This window comes from Oryctolagus cuniculus, chromosome 7 (genome assembly GCF_051225735.1).
Source record: "Oryctolagus cuniculus isolate XC-2025 breed Fujian yellow rabbit chromosome 7, ASM5122573v1, whole genome shotgun sequence".
NCBI lineage: Eukaryota > Metazoa > Chordata > Mammalia > Lagomorpha > Leporidae > Oryctolagus > Oryctolagus cuniculus.
This window is the reverse complement of record NC_142873.1, coordinates 40328399-40352617: the sequence shown is the minus strand read 5'-3', so window position 1 is coordinate 40352617 and position 24219 is coordinate 40328399. Positions and strand designations below refer to the sequence as shown.

The 24219-nt window shown below is 38.7% G+C and overlaps 1 protein-coding gene across 2 annotated transcripts; it reads left to right on the top strand.

The window, feature by feature from the left end:
* The first annotated feature begins 4219 nt into the window (after nt 1–4219).
* On the top strand, nt 4220–11580 carry FCER1A (Fc epsilon receptor Ia). Of its 2 annotated transcripts, none has more exons than XM_008264246.5 (5): nt 4220–4315; nt 4742–4762; nt 7366–7620; nt 9382–9639; nt 11128–11580. In XM_008264246.5, exons 1-5 carry the CDS (start codon nt 4261–4263, stop codon nt 11274–11276), a joined length of 738 nt encoding a protein of 245 aa, XP_008262468.3. In that variant the 5' UTR covers nt 4220–4260; the 3' UTR covers nt 11277–11580. The 2 variants fall into 2 exon arrangements, with proteins under 2 accessions (XP_008262468.3, XP_089157769.1); XM_089301643.1 differs by having other exon boundaries at nt 4233–4319.
* The last annotated feature ends 12639 nt before the right edge of the window (nt 11581–24219 follow it).

The window sequence follows — 24219 nt, the reverse complement described above, 5'->3', positions numbered from 1 at the left end:
TTTATGTACGGAACACATGCGTACACAGATGCAAAAGCCTGCAGAGAGAAGTGAGATTAAGATACACTATATTAGAGTTGATCTTCTGTATTCAGGCATGGAAAGCCAAGACACTCTGGGGGGAAAAAATGATCTAAATGAAAGATCTCTGCGAGTGAGATTCCAGTGGAAAGAACAGGTCATCAAAGAAGTAGGTACCTTTCTCTGAAGGGAGGAGAGAACTTCCACTCTGACTACGACCTTGTCTAAATATGATCAGAGTCGGTGAACTCAAAAGGCTTCCATAGCCTTGGCAGCTCATGACAAGAGCCTAGGGTGATTACTGATGGCATAAACAAGAGTGTCAATTTGTTAGGTCAACAGGAGTCACTGTGCACTTACTCCTCATGTAGGATCTCTGTCCTAAATGTGCTGTACATTGTGATTTAATGCTATAACTAGTACTCAAACAGTATTTTTCACTTTGTGTTTCTGTGTGGGTGCAAACTGTTGAAAGCTTTACTTAATATATACTAAATTGATCTTCTGTATATAAAGATAATTGAAAATGAATCTTGATGTGAATGGAAGGAGAGAGGGAATGGGAGAGGGGAGGGTTGCAGGTGGGAGGGAAGTTATGGGGGGGAAAAGCCATTGTAATCCATAAGCTATTCTTTGAAAATTTATATTCATTAAATAAAAGTTAAAAATAGTTTATTGCCTCATTTCATAATTTTTCCAAGTACTGTAATTGTGTGAGTTTAGAAGACAAAATAAATTAGAAATTTTAAAGAAAAAAAAGATAATTAAAATAAATCTTAATGAAGAATGGGATGGGAGAGGGAGTAGAAATGGGATGGTTTGCGGGTGGGAGGGAGGTTATGGCGGAAAAACCACTATAATCCAAAAGTTGTACTTTTGAAATTTGTATTTATTAAATAAAAGTTTTCTATAAAAAGATACACTATACTAATTTATGTAGACAGTCTGGGTACAAGATATTACCAGCACACTGTACTTAGATAGTAGATATAAAGTTTGGAAGATATTTTTAAAATAATATTTAAAAATGTATGAAATTCAACTGGTACATCAGCCAGTTCTATCAGGGTAGGATAGGGCTCTTGTTTGATCTCAGTTTTGTGTTCCTTCTGAATTCTTGTTTTGTTTCTTTGATTATCTGTAGTTACTTACAAATAACCAATTAGAGTAAAGCTTATTCTTTCTTTCTTTGTTGTTTGTTGTTTTTAGAGTTGGGAAGATAGGAGGACGCTTTGTTTCTTAAGCTTTAATTAACTTTTTTTGTTGAACTTTCTACACCTTTACTATTACTGCTACCAAACCACTTCCTTTGTTTTAATGAAGACATTTTTATTAAATGTTGCACACTTAAGTGAAAGCTGTGGAATGTTGAAGCAAATGAGAGTGGTCTCTCTAATTCCAAGGTTTATATTCTACAATCTAGAAATAGTCCCTCTTAATGAGCCCTACTTCAACTCCCACCTAAGTAGGAGCTACTTAGATATTGTGGAGACTTCAGAGGAAGATTTTAAATTGACCATTTGAAGCATTACAAAAAAATTGTCTCTGATAGCCAAGTTGATGATACGATTACAGTCCTAGGGAAAAGGAAATCAAAGAACCCTTGGACAGACTCTGAGCAAAGTGGTAAGCCAGAATCTGTCTCTTCATCTTCTGACAGTACCTTCAACCCACATCTTTCCCAGTTCCTCCTTGTCCTCCTCCACCCCCAACAAACTTGTGTGTGTTCCATTCTGTCCAGATCATGATCTCTTCTTCTTTGTAATTTTGAAGAGGATTGAGATTTCCTAGATAAACTGTAAAACATTGGTTATAAAATAAAATATCATACATGGATTTCTGATTGTCTTAACCCACTTTAAATTCATATTTCTCCAAAGAATACTTAATAAATGATGGTAATAAGCAAAGAACAAGATATATTATTTGAACATCTTTTACTTGACAGATGCTGTGCAATGCATTTTGCACATTTGTTATATGATTAAATCTCATACTAATCCATGATATGTATAGCATTATTGTCCTTATTTTACAGATAAACCCCAACCACATAAATGTTAGGAGTGTTTGAATTAAGATTTCTAAGCACTAACAATTTGGACTTTTCAAAAGAGCTTACTAGCTTACTGCTGTCTTTAAATCTGTCACTAAAACATCCTATGTCATGGGACCATTCATTAATCTTTCTTGTTTGAAACTTTTTATTCATGAGTATTTTTAGCCTGATATTCTCCAATTTCATAGGGAGCTGGAAGATTTGGTTAGATGTTTATGCAGAGTCACTTTGTGTTTAATTAAGGAGACTTAACAGTCTGTGAGGAAGAACAGGACTTGAGATAATGGGACCTCAATGACTTCAGTTATGAAATGGATTTAAACATACTTCTCCCACCAACTTCAGTGTTTTGGCAAAGATCAAATATAATGCTGCATGTAAGAAGACAAATTTTTAAAATGGCCATTTTAGATATTTCTGAAGTCATAATCTCCAGAATCTTCATAATATCAGGTCCTAGAAGATGAACAACCTTGACCTAGTTTTGAAAAAACAGAAAAATTAAAAGGATCCTGGAGAGGGAGATAATTAATATGTATTTAAAGGAGGAAAGGTAAGTATTCTGAAGGATTGTAAATCACAAACTGACAAAAGTTGGGAAATAAAATAAAATAAATTACATGGTCTCTGCTGTTTTATATTCTGAGTCAGATTAAGGCCTGGTAGAGAAGTCTCTGAAGATCTCTAATTTGGCTGTTTTGGTGGTAGATTATCAGTGAATCAGATGAAAGTCTGTGGATTTATGTGATAATTTATCAGCAGGAAATTAAGTAACAAGAGGGTGGGTCTCTCAGGAGAAACTGGAAACTATTTCAACAATTGCTGGCCATACTCCTGAACGTGTACCACCACTATCATAATGAGTAAGAATTCCATTCTATGATCCTGTGGGGGAAGCAGGACACACAGCAGACTCATAGAATGGTAAATACCCCAAACAGCACTCCGGCCTCAGATCAACCCTTGGGGCATTCGGATCTGGCTAAAAGGCCCATGAGAGTCTCACAGGCATGGAAAGCCATGACATGGTGGCAAAACAACCTAAATGAAAGATCCTGGTGAACAAGACCTCAGCAGAAGGAACAGGCCATCAAGGAGGGAGGCGCCTTTCTCTGAAGGGAGGAAGGAACCTCCACTGTGATACGGCCTTGACTAAACAAGTTCAGAGTTGGTGAACTCAAGGGGCTTCCATAGCCTAGACAGCTCATGGCAAGAGCCTCGGGTGATTGCTGACATCATAAGTAAGAGTGCCAATTGTTAAATCTACAACAGGAGTCACTGGGTACATGCTCCCCACGTAGGATCTCAGTCCTTAATGTGTTTTACTATGAAACTTAAAAACAACACTAACTAGTCGAACAATACTCTATACCTTGTGCGGTTGTGTGAGGGCAGCCTGTTGAAATCCTTGCTTAGTGTATACTAAGTTGATCTTCTGTATATGAAGGTAACTGAAAATGAAACTCGATGAAGGGCGGGATGGGAGAGGGAGTGGGAGAGGGGAGGGCCGTGGGAGGGAGGGAGGCTGGGGGGGGGGAGCCACAACAATACAAAAGTTGCACTTTGTAAATTCACATTTATTAAATAATAAAAAAGAATTCCATTCTGGGGTTAGGTTTTATGTTTGAACTCCAAATTAGCCATGTACTAGGTATTACCTTACAACAAGTTACTTAACCTCTGTAAGATCCAGTTTTCCCAAGGTAGATAATGATGATCTTTACTTCATAAGATTCTTGTGGGAAATGAATGAAATATCAAGTATATTTAGCATAGTCCCTGGGACATAAAACTATCAGATGTTGAGTAATTAATTAATTGTTGCTGCTTTATTCTTTTCTCTCCTATACCCCGCGTTTGCAAGTTGCAAACTCAATAGTGATTCATTAAGTGAAAGTTTAAGAAAACTCTGGGACTGTACCCAAAGCTATGCCTCTGTCTTATGATTCCAGAGGTGCAATTGGTGGTGGGTAGGATGGGGAGTAGAGTAAGGGGATAAATATAAAATTGACTCATTTGGTACAAACCTGAGTATTATCTCTGCAGAAAGAGGCAAGTACAGGCACAGCTGAGTTAACCAGATATGATACCAAAAAACCCATTTCCTTCTCCTTTTTCAAGCCTATTTGCGAAACCACAGATCTCTCCAGGACAGTTGGCACCCGGACACAGCAGAGGAGATGCCTACAGGCATGGGAGGACCCATTCTGCTGTGTATAGCTTTTCTGCTCTTCTGTAAGTAAGTGTTTGGGTTATTCCTCTCTAAGGGTCCAAAATGGATCTGGAGGAGCATCTAGGATGGGAATTTTGATTGTTTTGGTGGAGACTTTCTCTAGGACACGGGACATATTCTAGACTCCCTAGAGGGTGGCAAGCTGCAAAGCAGAAGAAAATAGGCTGAGCAACACCTAAGAAGGAATCCAAACTGATAAGTTTATTCTTTTTGCAATTGCCCTGGCATCTTTTGGAAAGCAAGATTTCTACAAGAGAAGGAAGACAGGGGAAAGAGAGTAGATTCCTCTCTTACTGGGTCAGACTTCTGAGACATTTGACCTTAAACCTCTTTAGATGTAGACTTCATCCCCATATCCAGATCTTAGTCCTCCGTAATCCTTACAGACTGGGGAGCCATGCTAACTTATATTTTCTGGACTTTTGCAGCTCCAGATGGCACACTAGCAGGTGAGTACTGTTTTGTTTTCTCAACATTTCAATGTGTTTAGACATTGTTCTCTAACTGTTTGTCTTCATCTTGTCATTTTTGTTTAGTTTTTTTTTTTGTATAGACCTGAAATTCTTTGCACATTTATTTATTATTTTAATAGCTTTCTTTATTTATTTGAGAGAGAGAGAGAGAGAGAAGTTTTTGACTTGCTGGTTCAATCCTCAGATGGTGGCAACAACAAGGGCTGGACTAGGCTGAAGCCAAAAACTAGGAACTCCATCTGGGTCTCTCATTTAGGTGTCACGGACCCAAGTACTTGGGCCACCACCTGCTGTTTTCCCAGGCTCATTATCAGGGAGCTGGTTTGGAAGTGGAGAAGCTGTGTTTCCAAACTGGCTCTTCAATATGGGATGCTGGTGCAAACAGCAGCTTAACCACTGCACCACAATGCTAGCTCCACGTCAATTTGTTTTCTAAGGAGTAGGAATATACCCCTCCTTTGTCAGCCTACATCCCATCTCCATCTTGCCGTGGCTTCCTCACCCGTTCTTCAAAAACTTCTTACATACCATTTCATTCTCTCAATACCTCCTCTCTTTGAGTCAACAACCATGTCTCAGTCTCTCTCGCAGCCAGCTTCACACAATCTCATTCAATTCTCACATTATTATTATTATTATTATGGTTGTTTTGCAATTGAGGGTGCTGAAACTCAGGTCAAGTGTTTTGCCTGCAGTTACACTGCTAACAAAGAACTGGATTGCAACATATGTCTCCTTCGACCCAGGCTTAGTTTTCTTCTGAATTGATCACTCTTGTATCATGACTCTTTAGCTGCCTCCTTAACTCTTGTTCAAATTTGTGGCACAGTCCTTTATTCTTAGAAACCATTCAAGACTGACTTTTTTAGTGCTTCTCAGTATCCTTATAGAAAACCCTCCCAAACTGGTTGCAGGAGTTGCTATGGAAAATCCCAAACTGCGTCCATTTGCCCAACATCCAGGAAGCCAATCACTGGCATCAGGAGAGTGGAAGAATGGAACCATTTATTGTAAAGTGCAGAACAAGGAGCTCTGCAACTGTCACTCAATTCCTGAGGGGTTAGGGCAGAAACTTCTTATAGATTGGCATGAGCTGGGAGGTGCATGCTCAGCACGTTACTGTTTGGTCTGCAGTGCTTGTGATCCTCCTTTGATTGGTTAGTGATATTGTGTCCTTTATAGAATCTTGATGATGGAAAAGTAGGCCTTCATCAGACTGGGGGCTACATGCAATTGCCTTCTTTGTTGGGCCTGGAGTTTCTGGTAAAAAGACTCCTCAAAACAAGACCAAATATCAAGATGTTATCAGGTGGAGACAAATGATTTCTTGAGTCCAGTGATTAGAATCTCACAGGGCTATTGATTAGGGACCTTATAGGTCCAGCAGCATCACTCCATCAAGTCACCAAGTTAAAAAGCAGGAGAAGGAAACTTCAAGGCAAGGGCAGGATGTTAGGAAAATATGGGAGACTAGGACCTGCATCTTAGGACTAACAACTCAATTTGAGACACCATACATGGGATCAATTTCTCTACTTCCAGAATTGATATATGTTTTGCACTCCATGTACACTCATAGTTAAATAGTCATTAAAACACAAAGCAGGCCGGCGCTGTGGCTCACTAGGCTAATCCTCCGCCTTTGGCGCCTGCACCCCAGTTTCTAGTCCCAGTTGGGGCACTGGTTCTGTCCCGGTTGCTCCTCTTTCAGTCCAGCTCTCTGCTGTGGCCCGGGAAGGCAATGAAGGATGGCCCAAGTCCTTGAGCCCTGCACTCACATGGGAGACCAGGAGAAGCACCTGGCTCCTGGCTTCAGATCGGTGCAGCGCGCCAGCCGTAGCGGCCATTTGGGGGGTGAACCAATGGAAAACCTTTCTCTCTGTCTCTCTCTCTCACTATCTCTGCCTGTCCAAAAAACAAACAAACAAACAAACAAACAAAAACACCACACACACAAAGCATGAAAAAACCTTATACTTCATCCAGTTTAAGGAATTCATCAATTAGTTACTCATTCATCCTCTCAATAAATATTTACTGAACACTTACTGTGAGCCAGCCGCTGTGCTGAGAAATGGTTAAGAAGGCAGATATTGTCTCTGGCTGAAAAGAAGTTGTGGTTCTCATTTATTGTTATTGAAATTAAGAGAATAAGAGTAAGTTATCCCAGGTCACACAGAAATTGGTTTGTTTGTTTATAAATCTCTTGCATATGTTGGGAGCTCCTTCGGACCACAACACTGTTTCCTCCATTTTTATTTTTTAAAGATTTATTTATTTACTTATTTGAGAGGTAGAGTTACAGACAGAGAGAGGGAGAAACAAAGTGACATTTGGGCACCCTTTTGGGATGCCAGCACCACAGGCAGAGGCTCAGCCTTCTATACCATGGTACCAGCCCCTGTTTCCTCCATCTTTAATATATCCCCTGGGAATCAGGACAGGGTTCTCATGAGCAGCACCTGGGTAGACTCATCATTGACTGTCTGACTGTTAGTATGCTTGTATTTTATAATTTAAACAGTTTTCAATGATTTTCCCCCCTTATTTCCTCTTTTCATAATTTTATCTTCATGAAGTTATGCTGAAATCTGTGGTGTCTTTGTACCCACCATGGAATAGAATATTTAGAGGAGAGGCTGTAACTCTTACATGCAATGGGGACAAGTCTCTTGATGACAACTCCACTAAGTGGACCCGTGATGGCATCGCTTTAGCAGAGACAACTTCACATTTGGAAATCTTGAATGCCACCTTCCAGCACAGTGGGCAATACCAATGTCAAAGCCCCAGTTTTAACCAGAGTGATCCTGTGTACCTGGAAGTCTTCAGTGGTAAGTTCCAGCGACATATATATTCTCCCACATGAGGAATGGCCTATCTGAAGATGGGGAGAAAGCAGATTATTCCATGGCTTAGTGCACTGGGGTGGGACCCAGAGCCTCTCATTCAAGTCCTACCATCTCTTTTATCCTACCCGCCAAGTCCTGCTGCCTATCCTTATGCCTCCTTTAAATATTATGATCAATATTATTCTTCTATTCTGTTTTCCTCAATCTTTTCTGCCCAGACACAGATGTATATTATGTTGTCAAATGACATTATGGATAGATATGTGAGCATTGCAAAGAGTGAAGTATCGGCAGGCGCTGCAGCTTACTAGGCTAATCCTCTGCCATGCGGCGCCGGCACACCAGGTTCTAGTCCCAGTCGGGGCACTGGATTCTGTCCCGGTTGCCCCTCTTCCAGGCCAGCTCTCTGCTGTGGCCAGGGAGTACAGTGGAGGATGGCCCAAGTGCTTGGGCCCTGCACCCCATGGGAGACCAGGATAAGTACCTGGCTCCTGCCATTGGATCAGCGTGGTGTGCCGGCCGCAGTGCGCCAGCCGCGGCGGCCACTGGAGGGTGAACCAACGGCAAAGGAAGACCTTTATCTCTGTCTCTCTCTCTCTCTCACTGTCCACTCTGCCTGTCAAAAAAAAAAAAAAAAAGTGAAGTATCTAGAGCAAAATCAAAAGATTTCATTTAAAGATCTGCTTTCCACAATCCATATGCCATGTCCTGAATATTAGGTTATACTCTTCATTATGAAATATATGTGGATACATCCCTCATGTCCTCTACTGTTAGTTAAGAACACTTTTTATATTTTCTTTCCCATCCTCCTAATGTCAACAATTAGCATAACATACTTTGGTATATGTGGATTATCAGTCAATGTTGAATGAACAAACTATTAATTTCATTTAGCTGGGTAAGTCACTGTTATACTGTATATTTTTCTCTTGCGTGAAAAAGAGATATTTCAGCATTGATATCCAAACTCCAAATTCAAACTAAAACAATGTAGAATAACTTTTTTCCTTCCTTAGATTATATAGAAGTCCTAAAGGATTGCTCCTTAATAAAATACACTTGCACAAGCCAGCCATATTCCCTTTTAAAATTCTGTTTTTACAATGACTTTAGCCATAGAACATGATTTTTGTCTTTCACTGATTCATTGTTGACAAATATTTGTTGAGTACCCACCAATTCCTAGGGTAATCCTTGGGGATATAAGGTAGAACCAGACATGACTCTTCACTGATAGAAAATTAAGTGAAGAATTACACAAACAATTAATTTAAATTGTGATGTGTGTTTTGAGGAAGTTTTGGAGTCAACTATGATCAATAATAGAACTAGGAATTCCCTAGAAGGTTAGAGAGAACTGAATGGAGACTCACTTAAGCAGAAACTGCCTAGACAGAGTATGTTTATTCCACATTAGTGAGTAGACCTAGAAATAACAGCTCTGTAGAGAATTTTGCATTTCAGGTTTTCCATTGATGAGCTCAGCAGCAAGGTCCAGAGGCTTCACTGCTCCAGACTGACTTTTTTTTGAGGAGAAATAAATTTTCAATATAGGAGATAGGCTCTAAACTTTATTTTGTGTTTCCTTTTTATTAACCTGATGAGCCAAGAAATGAATTGTTTATAACCCACATGTACAGACACATGCTTTATAAATGACCCCATTTTACTTTACCTATCCATCCTCTCCTACCTCTTTCCATTCATTATTGAATAAATAACATATTACATACTCTTCAGATTGGCTGCTCCTACAGGTCTCTCCTAATGTGGTGACAGAGGGTAAGCCCTTCTTCATCAGGTGCCATGTTTGGAAGAATTGGGATGCCTACAAGGTAATCTATTACAAGAATGGCAAAGGTCTCAAGTACTGGTATGAGAATCACAACATCTCCATCACGAAAGCCACACTTGAAGACAGTGGCACCTACCACTGTGAGGGTGACCTTAAGCCACGACATTATGTTTCTGGTCCCATCAACATTACCGTAATCAGAGGTGAGTTGATAAAGGAAAGGGCATGATCAAGAGCAGGAGAAGGAATAGAGAATATCCAAGCCTGAGCAGTTGCAGCTTGTAGAGTGTAGACAGCTTTGATACCTTGGGAAGTCTACTAGACTTATAACCAGGAGACCTAGGTTGTGGTCTGTATCCCAATCTCTGCCTTAAATTTCTTCTTGGGTAAATAGTGATATAATACCTACTCACATTATGGAATTTTAATGAAGATTAATGGGGCAATATTTCTGAAGTGGATTTGAGTACAGTTGAACACTACCTGAGCATAACAGATTATGATTACTCTTTTGATCTCAAAGTCATCTATTGCTCCTGAGAACACTTACATTCATCAAATTGAAAGGGAGCTTCAAAATTGAAGGAATAAAGGATATAAAAGATTGAAGAATCCATTCTAGAATAGAAGGTCTGGGAAAGGAAGCCAAGAAGTCAGTAAACTGTGTGCCTTTGTACTGGAAAACTGGTGAATGGGTTTAATGAGAGGATAGGCACATAGGTGCCTCTACAGCCTATAAGAAAAACTGCTATTTCCAAAGTTTGTATAAAAGAAGGAGCCTTTGAAATATTTGTCTTGCAAGGAGGAAACTGGACTTTTCTTTGGGAACATTTTTTTTTCATACTAATGTATATAAAAAAGCATATTCTAAAAGTCAGAATTAAGTTCTAAAGGGAGGTCTGTATTAATTAGAGAACAAAGTGCTGCTTAATTGTCTATGATTTTTCAATATTTTTATGTGTAAAATACAATGCTGGGTTTAGACAGCACTAGACTCCTTTGAGGAATATAAAAAAAGTTATTGATGTCCGTGTTTTATCTCTTAAGATCCTGATTATGTTGGTTTGGAGCAAGGGCTGGGCATCAGTAATAATGATAAAGTGTAACCAATGTTGAGAATTGATGGTCTAGGTGATCTCTGAGTGATTTCTGGATATAATACTCTGGGGTTCTATGATTCTAGAATAATCACAAAAATCAGTACTCTGTAACTAGAATAACAGAATCACAAAATTGTACAACTGGAAAGTAGTTTAACTAGTCCAATAAATTCATTTCATCCAAGTCATACAAAAAGTGACAATTAAATGATTGATAAATAGGGTAATGATGACCCTCCAGCCTCACTGTTTTTTTTTTGTTTGTTTGTTTGTTTGTTTGTTTGTTTTTTTCCCACATCAAAATCGTATAAGGATACTGGTCTTGTCAGCTCCAAAAAAGGAGCCATGTTTCCTATGACCTTTCCTTTTGAGTATACTGGCTAGAGGAACTGTTAGGAAGTGATTATGGGCAAATACTCAAGACTTACAATTTAGAGCTCCAGGGAGCACAGACCAAGAAACCCAATCCTCTGTGTGCCATATCACATCATGAATGAAGCTTCATGCTTTTTCTAGGGAGGACGAAGCTCTGAACTTTACTCTGGTTACTAATACAAATCATATTTTTTTTGTTGTTATGTTCAATTGTAGCTCACCAAAGGAAGCACTGGATACCATTTTTTATCCCATTGTTGGTGGTTATTCTGTTTGCTGTGGATACAGGGTTATTCATCTCAACTCAGAAGCAGTTCATATTTATCCTGAAGATTAAGAAGACCAAGAGGGGCACCAAACTCTAAAGCCACATCTTAAGACAGACTCCAAAAGAACTGATGGCATTGCTCAAGAAACTTTGCAACAGCATTTTTTCCTAGCACCAACAATTGTTTCTCAAATGTCAAATAGAGCTTGCACCACACATAGTAAAGTCTGTGCTCTAAAATTTACAGAACTACTAAATTGAACTAGCTATAACTGTTAAGTGGCATATAATAGTAAGTGCTTGATAAACATTGGTGGAATAAGTGAAACTAGTAGACTCATTTGTTATCATTTGTAAAAGAGAAGCACAATTGAAATAAAATCAACGTGAAACCATGTTAACATGTTTCTAGGTGTGCAAGTCTTGCTTCTTGCTCTGTTTCCTTCTAGAGTCAAGAACCATGGAGGTCCAGATTAACAATGCCCTTTAATAACCATTTTAAGTATTATCTAGGAGTGAGAAAACCCTGTAGTGTCCTGGGGAGGTTGATCCTTTTTATGCTCTCTCTTCACTTTACAGTCTGTGAGTTTCTGATTCTTGAAAGAATCTAGAACAGTCTTGAGTCATGGGATTCTGGAGACAAAGTAAATCTATGGTTCCCTTAAGCTTAGTTTATTGCTTTGGTATCCCCCAAACCTGAATGTTTAGTTTATATCTTATGATCTTCAGGAGGTATCTAAACTAAGCCTTTGGGAGAAATTCAAGCAAATAATACAAATCAAAACTCTCATATCTGAAAACAGTACAGATCTGAGTATGATCTCAAACAAAGGAAACATCCAGTTTGGTTTCATTTGTTTTCTCTTTTATTTTATGTCTTCACGATGTTCATTGGAGATCAAGGCCTCTCTTAGGGATTGAATTGGATTGATTTTCTGCTTCTTCTAAAGCTATCAATTAGAAAGAGACTAAGTAACACAGGAAAAGACACTGTTCCAAAGCTGGACTCTATTACTTTCTGACTTTGTGATTTGGGAAAATCTTCTTCCCTGTCCATGTGCCTCAGTATTTACATGTAAAATAAAAATGATAATACTTCCTATCTATGTCCTAGGAGGCTGTGCTTAGAAATTTTTTGTAAACCTCAAAAACTTTATAGAAATATGGGTACTTTCAGAGCCAGTACGAAACCTAGTCTTTGCCATCATTTTTCTGTGGAAACAGATACACTAGGGTTTAAGGAAGCCATTAAGAAAAACAAGCAGTCTATTGTCAGTGCTGACCATGAGTTCAGTCAGTGAGACACAGACCCTACAGTTTACCTATGTTTTAGAACAATTAAAAACAGGAGGAAGTGTACCTGCAAAAAAATTTGTAAATAACTATGAGATCTATGAGTCTGTCACTGGTGGTGGCAGGCTTGCCTCAATTTTTTTTCACTGAATCAGAGAGACAACAGTAAAGGTAGATAGTAAAGTGGAGTTGATACATAAGTTCCAAGGGAGGAATGGGCCACTCAAGAGAGCACGTGGCACTTTTTCTTCCTGGCTTGGGGCTTTTATCCCTGAAGTGTGAGGAGTGTTGACTGATGATCTCCTGACACTCTTGATTGACATCTGGCAGTTGCACACTTTTGGGCTCTCTACACATGTGTGTAAAAACTATTTTGGTTTGGCTGAGCTCCCATTTTCTCGGGCTACTTTAGCCACAAGTTAAACTGGGCAGTCTTGGGTGGGTCCCAGTAGAGGACAGGGTCCTTGGTTTCATCTTCTAGAGGAGGATCTTCTGGCCCTCCCCAATTGCTCATGTCTCATAATTCGACTGACAGAATTTTCTCTAAAGAATGTGTTTGGCCCCAATACAGAGAGAAATTGGTAAAGCTATATGGTCTTTCTTTTCTTCTTTCTTTCTCTCTCTTCTTTTCATCTTTCTTTCAACAAATTTTTAGCATGAACCATACTCACACTCTCCTCCACTATTTTTTAAACAATTTACTGGAGATAAGAAGTGACAATATTCCCAATGCAGTGTCTTGTCATTTTGCTTTATTACATAAACCCAATGAGTGAAGCAATTTTTTCCAAAACAAAAGATTAGAAAAATTCCTCATAGGAGGCTCCTTGGTATTAGAAAGCACTTGGCCTGTCACCTCACCAAGTCCTATTTCAGTTTAGGGCCTTGAGATAATAGTCTTGGCACCACATGCACTTATGACACTTTTTTCCACAGTGTTCTTTTCATTGGAAATTTTCATTATTTTTATATTTGCCCCAGAAAACTTTTATTTAAGGTATACAAACTCCATGCATTTCATAAATACAAATTTATGACCATAGTGATTCTTCCCACTCAACCCTCCCTCCTTCTTGCATTCCCACCTTTCTTCCTCCTCCCTCTCCTATTTCCATTCTTATTTTTTCGTAAAGATTTACTTATTTTACTTGAAAGTCAGAGTTACACAGAGAGAGAAGGAGAGACAGAGAGAGAGAGAGAGAGAGGTCTTTCATTTGCTGGTTCACGTCCCAGATGGCTGCAACTGCTGGAACTGTGCTGATCTGAAACCAGGAGCCAGGAGCTTCATATGGTGAAGGCCATAGCAGAAAGCTAGATCAGAAGTGGAGCATCTGGCACTTGAACTGGCCCCCATATGGGAAGCTGACACTGCAGGTGGCAGCTTTACCTACCATGCCACAGTGCTGGCCCCATCCATTCTTATTTTTTACTAAAATCTATTTACTAAAGTCTATTTTACCTTTATACACATACAATTAACTCTATACTAAGTAAATAGTTCAACAAATTGTATGAAAAAAATAAACTGTACTTCAACAGTTGAGACAAATTTGTTCAAAGTCATTGCAACTCAAAGTGTCAATTTCACTTCTATAGATTGCCTTTGAGGTGCTCTGTTATTACAGATCAGGGAGAACAGCAAGTATTTGTCCTTTGTGACTGGCTTATTTCACTGAGTATGATGCTTTCAAGTTTCATCCATTTTTTTCTACTACCTTGTAGTGTTCCAGGGTGTACATATTCCATAATTTCTTTTTTTTAAACTTTTATTTAATGAATATAAATTTCCAAAGTACAGCTTATGGATTACAATGGCTTCCCCCCATAACGTCCCTCCCACCCACAACCCTCCCCTTTCCCACTCCCTCTCCCCTTCCATTCACATCAAGATTCATTTTCGATTCTCTTTATATACAGAAGATCAGTTTAGCATACATTAAGTAAAGATTTCAACAGTTTGCTCCCACACAGAAACATAAAATGAAAAATAATAGATGATTTTTTAAATGATGATGAAATCAGATCAGACCTATTGTCATGTTTAATCCCAGTGAGAGTCAAGTTGGGAGTTGATAATTTCTTCTTCTTCTTTTTTTTTTTTTTACAGAAGATCAGTTTAGTATACATTAAGTAAAGATTTCAACAGTTTGCACCCACACAGAAACACAAAGTGAAATATACTGTTTGAGTACTCGTTATAGCATTAAGTCTCAATGTACAGCACATTAAGGACAGAGATCCTACATGAGGAGTAAGTACACAGTGACTCCTGTTGTTGACTTTACAAATTGACACTCCTGTTTATGGCATCAGTAATCTCCCTATGCACCAGTCATGAGTTTCCAAGGCTATGGAAGCCCCTTGAGTTCTCCAGCTCTTACCTTGTTTAGACAAGGTCATAGTCAAAGTGGAGGTTCTCTCCTCCCTTCAGAGAAAGGTACCTCCTTCTTTGAAGACCTGTTCTTTCCACTGGGATCTCACTCACAGAGATCTTTCATTTAGGGTTTTTTTTTTTTTTTTTTTTTTTTTTTTGGTTTTTTGTTTGTTTGTTTGTTTTTGCCAGAGTGTCTTGGCTTTCCATGCCTGAAATACTCTCATGGGCTTTTCAGCCAGATCCGAATGCCTTTAGGGATGATTCTGAGGCCAGAGTGCTGTTTAGGACATCTGCCATTCTATGAGTCTGCTGAGTATCTCGCTTCCCATGTTGATCACTCTCCCCTTTACTTATTCTATCGGATAGTATTAGCAGGTACTAGACTTGTTTATGTGCTCCCTTTGACTGTTAGTCCTTTCATTATGATCAATTGTGAACTGAAATTGATCACTTGGACTAGTGAGATGGCATTGGTACATGCCACCTTGATGGGATTAAATTGGAGTCCCCTGGTATGTTTCTAACTCTATCATTTGGGGCAAGTCCGATTGAGCATGTCCCAAATTGTACATCTCTTCCCTCTCTTATTCCCACTCTTATGTTTAACAGGGATCACATTTCAGTTAAATTTCAACACTTAAGAATAACTGTGTATTAATTACAGAATTAAACCAGTCATATTAAGTAGAACAGACAAAAAAAAAACTACTAAGAGGGATAATGTATTAAGTTGTTCATTAACAGTCAGGGCTATGCTGATCAAGTCACCGTTTCTCATAGTGTCGATTTCACTTCAACAGGTTTCCTTTTTGGTGTTCAGTCAGTTGTCACCGATCAGGGAGAACATATGGTATTTGTCCCTTTGGGACTGGTTTACTTCACTCAGCATGATGTGTTCCAGATTCCTCCATTTTGTTGCAAATGACCGGATTTCGTTGTTTCTTACTGCGGTATAGTATTCTAAAGAGTACATATCCCATAATTGCTTTATCCAGTCTACCGTTGATGGGCATTTAGGTTGGTTCCAGGTCTTGGCTATTGTGAATTGTGCTGCAATAAACATTAGGGTGCAGACCGCTTTTTTGTTTGCCAATTTAAATTCCTTTGGGTAAATTCCAAGGAGTGGGATGGCTGGGTCGAACAGTAGGGTTATCTTCAGGTTTCTGAGGAATCTCCAGACTGACTTCCATAGTGGCTTGACCAGTTTGCATTCCCACCAACAGTGGGTTAGTGTCCCTTTTTCCCCACATCCTCGCCAGCATCTGGTGTTGGTAGATTTCTGCATGTGAGCCATTCTAACCGGGGTGAGGTGAAACCTCATTGTGGTTTTGATTTGCATTTCCCTGATTGCTAGTGACCTTGAACATTTTTTCATGTGCCTGTTGGCCATTTGGATTTCCTCTTTTGAAAAATGTCTATTGAGGTCCTTGGCCCATTTCTTAAGTGGGTTGTTGGTTTTGTTTTTGTGGAGTTTCTTGATCTCTTTATAGATTCTGGTTATTAACCCTTTATCTGTTGCATAGTTTGCAAATATTTTTTCCCATTCTGTCGGTTGTCTCTTCACTCTTCTGACTGTTTCTTTTGCAGTACAGAAACTTCTCAATTTGATGCAATCCCAATAGTTGATTTTGGCTTTGACTGCCTGTGCCTCCCGGGTCTTTTCCAGAAACTCTTTGCCTGTGCCAATATCTTGAAGGGTTTCTCCAATGTTCTCTAATAACTTGATGGTGTCAGGTCGTAGATTTAGGTCTTTAATCCATGTTGAGTGGATTTTTGTGTAAGGCGTAAGGTAGGGGTCTTGCTTCATGCTTCTGCACGTGGAAATCCATTTATTGAATAGACTGTCCTTGCTCCAGGAATTGGTTTTAGATCCTTGATCAAATATAAGTTGGCTGTAGATGTTTGGGTTGATTTCTGGTGTTTCAATTCTGTTCCATTGGTCTATCCATCTGTTTCTGTACCAGTACCATGCTGTTTTGATTACAACTGCCCTGTAGTATGTCCTGAAATCTGGTATTGTGATGCCTCCGGCTTTGTTTTTGTTGTACAAGATTGCTTTAGCTATTCGAGGTCTCTTGTGCCTCCATATAAATTTCAGCACCATTTTTTTCCAGATCTGAGAAGAAGGTCTTCGGTATCTTGATTGGTATTGCATTGAATCTATAAATTGCTTTTGGGAGAATGGACATTTTGAGGATATTGATTCTTCCAATCCATGAGCATGGAAGATTTTTCCATTTCTTGGTATCCTCTTCTATTTCTTTCTTTAATGTTTTGTAATTTTCATCGTAGAGATCTTTAACGTCCTTGGTTAAGTTTATTCCAAGGTATTTGATTTTTTTTTGCAGCTATTGTGAATGGGATTGATCTTAGAAGTTCTTTCTCAGCCATGGCATTGTCTGTGTATACAAAGGCTGTTGATTTTTGTGCATTGATTTTATACCCTGCTACTTTGCCAAACTCTTCTATGAGTTCCAATAGTCTCTTAGTAGAGTTCTTTGGGTCCCCTAAATAAAGAATCATATCATCTGCAAAGAGGGATAGTTTGAGTTCTTCCTTCCCAATTTGAATCTTTTTAATTTCTTTTTCTTGCCTAATAGCTCTGGCTAGAACTTCCAGGACTATATTGAATAGCAGTGGCGAGAGTGGGCATCCCTGTCTGGTACCAAATCTCAGTGGAAATGCTTCCAACTTTTCCCCATTCAATAGGATGTTGGCTGTGGGTTTTTCATAGATTGCTTTGATTGTATTGAGGAATGTTCCTTCCAAACCCAGTTTGCTTAGAGTTTTCATCATGAAAGGGTGTTGTATTTTATCAAATGCTTTCTCGGCATCTATTGAGATAATCATATGGTTTTTCTTCTGCAGTCTGTTAATATGGTGTATCACATTGATTGTTTTGTGCACATTAAACCATCCCTGCATACCAGGGATAAATCCCACTTGGTCTGGGTGGATGATGTTTCTGATGTGTTGTTGCATTCTATTGGCAAGAATTTTATTGAGGATTTTTGCATCTATGTTCATCAGGGATATTGGTCTGTAATTCTCTTTCAATGCTGCATCTTTTTCCGGCTTAGGAATTAAGGTGATGCTGGCTTCATAGAAAGAATTTGGGAGGACTCCCTCTTTTTTGATTGTTCTGAATAGTTTGAGAAGAATTGGAGTCAGTTCTTTTTTAAATGTCTGGTAGAATTCAGCAGTGAATCCATCTGGTCCTGGGCTTTTCTTTGTTGGGAGGGCCTTTATTACTGTTTCAATTTCTGTCTCAGTTATGGGTCTGTTTAGGTTTTCGATGTCTTCCTGGTTCAATTTAGGTAGGTTGCATATGTCCAGGAATCTATCCATTTCTGATAGGTTTCCCTGTTTGCTGGCATACAAGTCCTTGTAGTAATTTCTGATGATTCTTTTTATTTCTGTGGTGTCTGTTGTTACGTTTCCTTTTTCATCTCTGATTTCATTTATTTGGGTCTTCTCTCTTCTTTTTTTAGTTAGTTGGGCCAATGGTGTGTCACTTTTGTTTATTTTTTCAAAAAACCAGCTCCTCGTTTGGCTGATTTTTTGTAATTTTTTTTGGATTCAATCCTGTTGATTTCTTCTCTGATTTTAATTATTTCTCTTCTCCTACTAGATTTGGGTCTGGTTTGCTGCAGTTTTTCTACATCCTTGAGATGTGTTGAAAGCTCATTTATTTGGTGCCTTTCCAATTTCTTGATGTAGGCACCTATTGATATAAACTTTCCTCTTAACACTGCTTTTGCTGCATCCCATAAGTTTTGGTATGTTGTGCTGTTATCCTCATTTACTTCCAGAAAATTTTTGATTTCTCTTTTAATTTCTTCTTTGACCCATTGTTCATTCAGGAGCATGTTGTTCAATCTCCATGTGTTTGTGTATGCTCTAGGGATTCCTGAGTTGCTAATTTCCAACTTCATTCCTTTATGGTCTGAGAAGCTGCATGGTATGATTCTAATTCTTTTGAATTTGCTGAGACTTGCTTTATGGCTTAGTATGTGGTCAATCCTAGAGAAGGTTCCATGTACTGATGAGAAGGATGTAAAATCTTTAGCTGTAGGATTGAAAGTTCTGTATATATCTGTTAGATCCATTTAGGCTATAGTGTCGTTTAAATCTACTGTATCCTTGTTGATCTTCTGTCCTGTTGATCTGTCTATTTCTGAGAGTGGAGTATTGAAGTCCCCCAGTACTATTGTATTGGGGTCTAAGTATCCCTTCAAGTCCCTTAACAAATCTTTTAGATAAACCGGTGCCCTGTAGTTAGGCGCATATACATTGATAATTGTTATATCTTCTTCTTGTATTGATCCCTTAATCATTATATAGTGTCCCTCTTTGTCTCTCTTAACAGTTTTTGTGGTAAAGTTTATGTTGTCCGATATTAAGATGGCTACGCCTGCTCTTTTTTCATTTCTGTTGGCATGGTATATCTTTTTCCAGCCTTTCACTTTCAGTCTGTATGGATCTTTGTTGGAAAGATGTGTTTCTTGTAAGCAGCAAATAGATGGGTTTTGTTCCTTAAGCCAATCAGCCAATCTGTGTCTTTTAACTGGACAGTTCAGGCTATTAACGTTCAATGTGACTAATGATAAGTGGTAACTTTGCCCTGCCATTTGCCAAAGATAAGTTCTAATATATGCTTTGAATTCCCTGTGATCTTTTGCTGTGAGGTTTCCTTCCTTTACCTTCTTTCATATTGATGACCGTGTTTCTGTGTTTCTGTGTGTAACACATCTTTAAGCATCTTTTGCAGGGCTGGACGAGTGGCGACAAATTCTTTCAATTTCTGTTTGCTATGAAAAGTCTTTATTTCACCTTCATTCACAAATGATAGCTTTGCAGGATATAATATTCTGGGCTGGCAGTTTTTCTCTCTTAGTACCTGGGCTATATCTCGCCATTCCCTCCTAGCTTGTAGGGTTTCTGATGAGAAGTCTGCTGTGAGTCTGATTGGAGATCCTCTGAGAGTAATCTGACGTTTCTCTCTTGCACAGTTTAGGATCTTTTCTTTATGTTTCACTGTGGAGAGTTTAATTACAACGTGTCGTGGTGAGGATCTCTTTTGGTCGTGTTTATTAGGGGTTCTGTGAGCTTCCTGGACTAGGATTTTTCTGTCCTTCTCCAAACCTGGGAAATTTTCTGCTAATATCTCACTAAAAAGGCCTTCTAATCCTTTCTCCCTCTCCATGCCTTCAGGAACTCCTAGAACCCGAATGTTGGGTTTTTTAATAGTATCCTGAAGATTCCCGACAATATGTTTTAGATTTCTAATTTCCTCTTCTTTTCTTTGGTCTGACTGTATCCTTTCCTGTTTTCTGTCTTCTAAGTCCGATATTCTCTCTTCTGCTTCACCCATTCTGTTTGTAAGGCTCTCTATTGTGTTTTTCATTTGATCTATTGAATTCTTCACTTCATTATGATTTCTCATCACTTTCACAGTTTCCTGTTGTACTAGTTGTTTCGTTTCATTTTGATTCCTCCTTAATATTTCATTTTCACAAGAGAGATTTTCTATCTTGTCCATTAAGGATTTCTGTAGTTCAAGAATTTGTTTTTTTGAACTTCTTAATGTTCTTATCAATTTTTTGAGATCTGCTTCTTGCATTTCTTCTATGTCATCATCTTCATAATCTTGAATTGGGGTGTCTTTTTCATTTGAGGGCGTCATGGTGACTTCCTTGTTTTTATTACCTTGGTTTTTGCGTTTGTTATTTGGCATATTGGAGATATTTGGTTTCTTCACTGTGGTGCTTTTTCTTGTTATACTATGACTCTAGATTAAGTGGATTGTCTGTTTTTGATGGAGCCTTAGAGGCTTGAGATGGGTGTGGCCTGAGAGCTCTGTTTGGTGTGCCAAAGTTGACACTCCCAGGTTAGGCGTGGTAAATCTCTCCCTCTCTCTTTCTTTCTTTTTTTGATTCAAAAGGGAAGTAATTCCACACAGCTGAACGAAGTTGGAGGTAGTTAGCAGGCAAATGATATACCCACAGGAGCCAGAGATCGGAAACTCTTTCCCAAGGACCACACAGGGAATCTGTTCTGCCCTCAGAGTGGGCTCAAATTCTCCTTCAGTCTCCCACTGGGTTGCCAAAGTTACGGAATTGTAGCGTCTCTGGAGAGTACTCACGTGAATTCCATGAGTTCTCTCCCCCACTGTCTCTTTTTTCACAGTCTCAGTTCAGTAGCACCACAAATTTACTAGTTCCTAATCTCCTGTTAATTCGCCCCGCCCAGAGTCAGGTTTTTCTGCTAGGCTCAGGGCCGGTGCAGACCTGAGGTCGCTCTGCTTATGACGTATGTCCAAGATGGTGCTTGCTCTTTGTCTTGCTTGCCCTTGAGAGGTGAGCGGAGAGAGAGAAACCCGTGTCCGTACCAGTCACCTTTTTTTTTTTCTCTCTCTCTCTTCCAGTTAGCCTGGTGAATTTTCCCCCCCCCAGGGGTTGTTCCCTCTATTCTCTTCTCTCCGCTTGCCTGCCGGTGTCTTGGGCTATTGAGGTTCGGCTCACCTCGCGTTCCAGCGCTGGTGTGTTGAGTCTGCTGCTGGTGTCCCGAACTGTGGGCTCCCATGCTCTCCACGCAGGTCCACTGTGAATAACGCGTTCAGGAATAGTTTCTCCTGCTGTTTCCTCCCCTACTCTTCCTTGAACCTGCAGTATCTCCACTTTTATTAAACTGTCTCTCCCCGGACTATCAGTGTGCTCCCTTCCTATTCCGCCATCTTGCCCCTCTCCATATTCCATAATTTCTTTATCCAGTCTTTAGTTGACAGGTATCTGGGTTGACTCCATATCTTATCTATTGTGAATTGAACTGCAATAAACATGGGGTGCAGACAACTCTCTCATATGTTGATTTCATTTCTTTCGGGCAAATTCCTAGGAGTAGGATAGTTTGCATTTCCGTGATGGCTGGTGATCCTGAGCATTTTTTCATGTGTCTGTTGGCCATGTGGATTTCCTCTTATGAAACTTATGAGCAATGTCTGTTTAAGTCCTTTGTCCATTTCTAAGATGGGTTGTTTGTTTTGTTCTTGTTCAGTTTCTTGAGTTCTTTATAGATTCTAGTTATTAATCTTTTATCAATTGCATAGTTTGCAAATAATTTCTCCTGTTCTAGTGGTTGCCTTTTCACTTTGCTGAGTGTCTGTTTTGCAGGGCAGAAGCTTCTCAATTGGATGTGATCCCATTTGTCAATTTTGGCTTTGATTGCCTGTGCCTCTGAGGTCTTTCCAAGAACCCTTTGCTTATTCCAATGTATTACAGCATTTCTCTAATGTTCTCCAATAATTTGATGGTATTGGGTCATAGATTTAGGTCTTCAACCCATTTTGAGTGGATTTTTTGGTAAGGCATAGGTAGGCATCTTGCTTCATACTTCTGCTTGTGGAGATGCAGTTTTCCCAGCACTATTCACTGAAGAGACTGCCCTTGCTCCAGGGATTAATTTGGTTCCTTTGTCAAACATAAGTTGTTTGTATATATGTTGTTATTTATGTTTATATATGTTGGTATATATGTTGATTGACTTCTGGCATTTCTATTCTGTTCCATTGGTCTATTCATATGTTTTTGTACCAGTACCAGGCTGTTTTGATTATAACTGCCCTATTTTATGTTTTAAAATCTGGGTTTTTTGGTGCTTCTTGTTTTGATTTTGTTGTTAAAAGATTGCTTTAGCTATTGAGGATTTCTTGTGTTTCCATGTGAACTTCAGCATCATTTTTTCTGTAACTGAGAAGAATGTCCTTGTTATTTTGATTGGTACAGCATCATATCTGTAAATTGCTTTTGGTAGTATGGACATTTTGATGACATTGATTCTTCCAATTCATGAACTTGGAAGATTTTTTGATCTTCTATTTTTTTCTTGAGTGTCTTGTAATTTTGATCATAGAGATCTTTGATGTCCTTGGTTAAATTTATTCCAAGATATTTAATTTTTTTCTAGCTATTTGGAATTGGATTGATATTGGAAGTTCTTTCTTAGCCATGATATTTTGCATACAAAGGCCACTGATTTTTTTGGGTTGATTTTATATCCTGCCACTTTACATAACTCTTTTATGAGTTCCAATTGTCTCTTAGTGGAGTCTTTTGGTTCCCCTAAATATAGAATCATGTCATCTACAAATAGGGATAGTTTTACTTCTTCCTTCTCAATTTGTATCCTTTGATTTCTTTTTCTTGCCTAATGGCTCTGGCTAAAACTTCCAGAACTAAAAGAATAGCAATGGTTGAGGGTGGCTATCCTTGTCTAGTTCCAGATCTTAGTGGAAATGTTTCCTACTTTTCCCCATTAAATGGGATGCTGGCCATGGGTTTATCATATATTGCATTCATTGTGTTAAGGAATGTTGCTTCTATTCCCAATTTGCTAAGGTTTTAAACATGAATGGATGTTGTATTTTATTGAATGCTTTCTCTGCATCTATTGAGATAATCATATGGTTTTTGTTCTTCAGTTTCTTAATGTGATGTTTCATGTCAATTGTTTTGCAAATGTTGAACCATCCCTACACACCAGGGATAAATCCCACTTAGTCTGGGTGAATGACCTTTCTGATGTGTTGTCAAATTCAATTGGGTAGTATTTTGTTGAGGATTTTTGTATCTATGTTCATCAGGGAAATTGGTCTGAAGTTCTCTTTCTCTGTTGTATCTTTTTCGGGTTTAAGAATTAAGGTGATGGTGGATTCATAGAAGGAGTTTGGGATGATTCCCTCCTTTTCAATTGTTTTGAATAACTTGAGAAGAATTGGAATTAGTTCTTCTTTGAATGTCTGGTAGAATTCAACAGTGAAGCCATCCATTCCCAGACTTTTCTTTATTTGGGAGCTTCTTTATTACTGATTCAATTTCTGTCATGGTTATAGGTCTGTTTAGGCTTTCTGTCTCTTCATGGCTCAATTTAGGTAGGTTGTATGTGTTCTGGAATCTATCTGTTTCTTCTAGATTTCCTGGTTTGTTGGCATACAGTTCTTAGTAGTCATTCCTGATGATTCCTTTTTATTTCTGTGGTATTTGTTGTATATTTCCTTTTCCATCTCTAATTTTTTGATTTGCATCTTCTCCCTTTTTTTTGTTAGTTGGGCCAATGGTGTGCCTTCATGTGTGCTCTTCATTTTGCTGATCTTTTTTGTTTGTTTGTTTCAATTTTGTTTATATCTTCTTTAATTTTAATTATTTATATTCTGCTACTAATTTTGGTTTTGGTTTGCTGTTGTTTTTCTGGGTCCTTGAGATGCATTGATAGTTCATTTATTTGGTACTTTTCTAATTTCTTGATGTAGGTGCCTGTTGCTATAAATTCCCTCTTAACACTGCATTTGTTGTATCACACACTTTTTTAAAAAAGA

What these genes read in the sequence shown, in the direction of transcription:
- FCER1A (XM_008264246.5), top strand. Translation starts at nt 4,261, where the DNA reads ATGCCTACAGGCATGGGAGGACCCATTCTGCTGTGTATAGCTTTTCTG. An exon ending in TATAGCTTTTCTGCTCTTCT is followed by an intron (nt 4,316 to 4,741) that starts GTAAGTAAGTGT and finishes GGACTTTTGCAG; the next exon opens with CTCCAGATGGCACACTAGCA. An exon ending in TCCAGATGGCACACTAGCAG is followed by an intron (nt 4,763 to 7,365) that starts GTGAGTACTGTT and finishes ATCTTCATGAAG; the next exon opens with TTATGCTGAAATCTGTGGTG.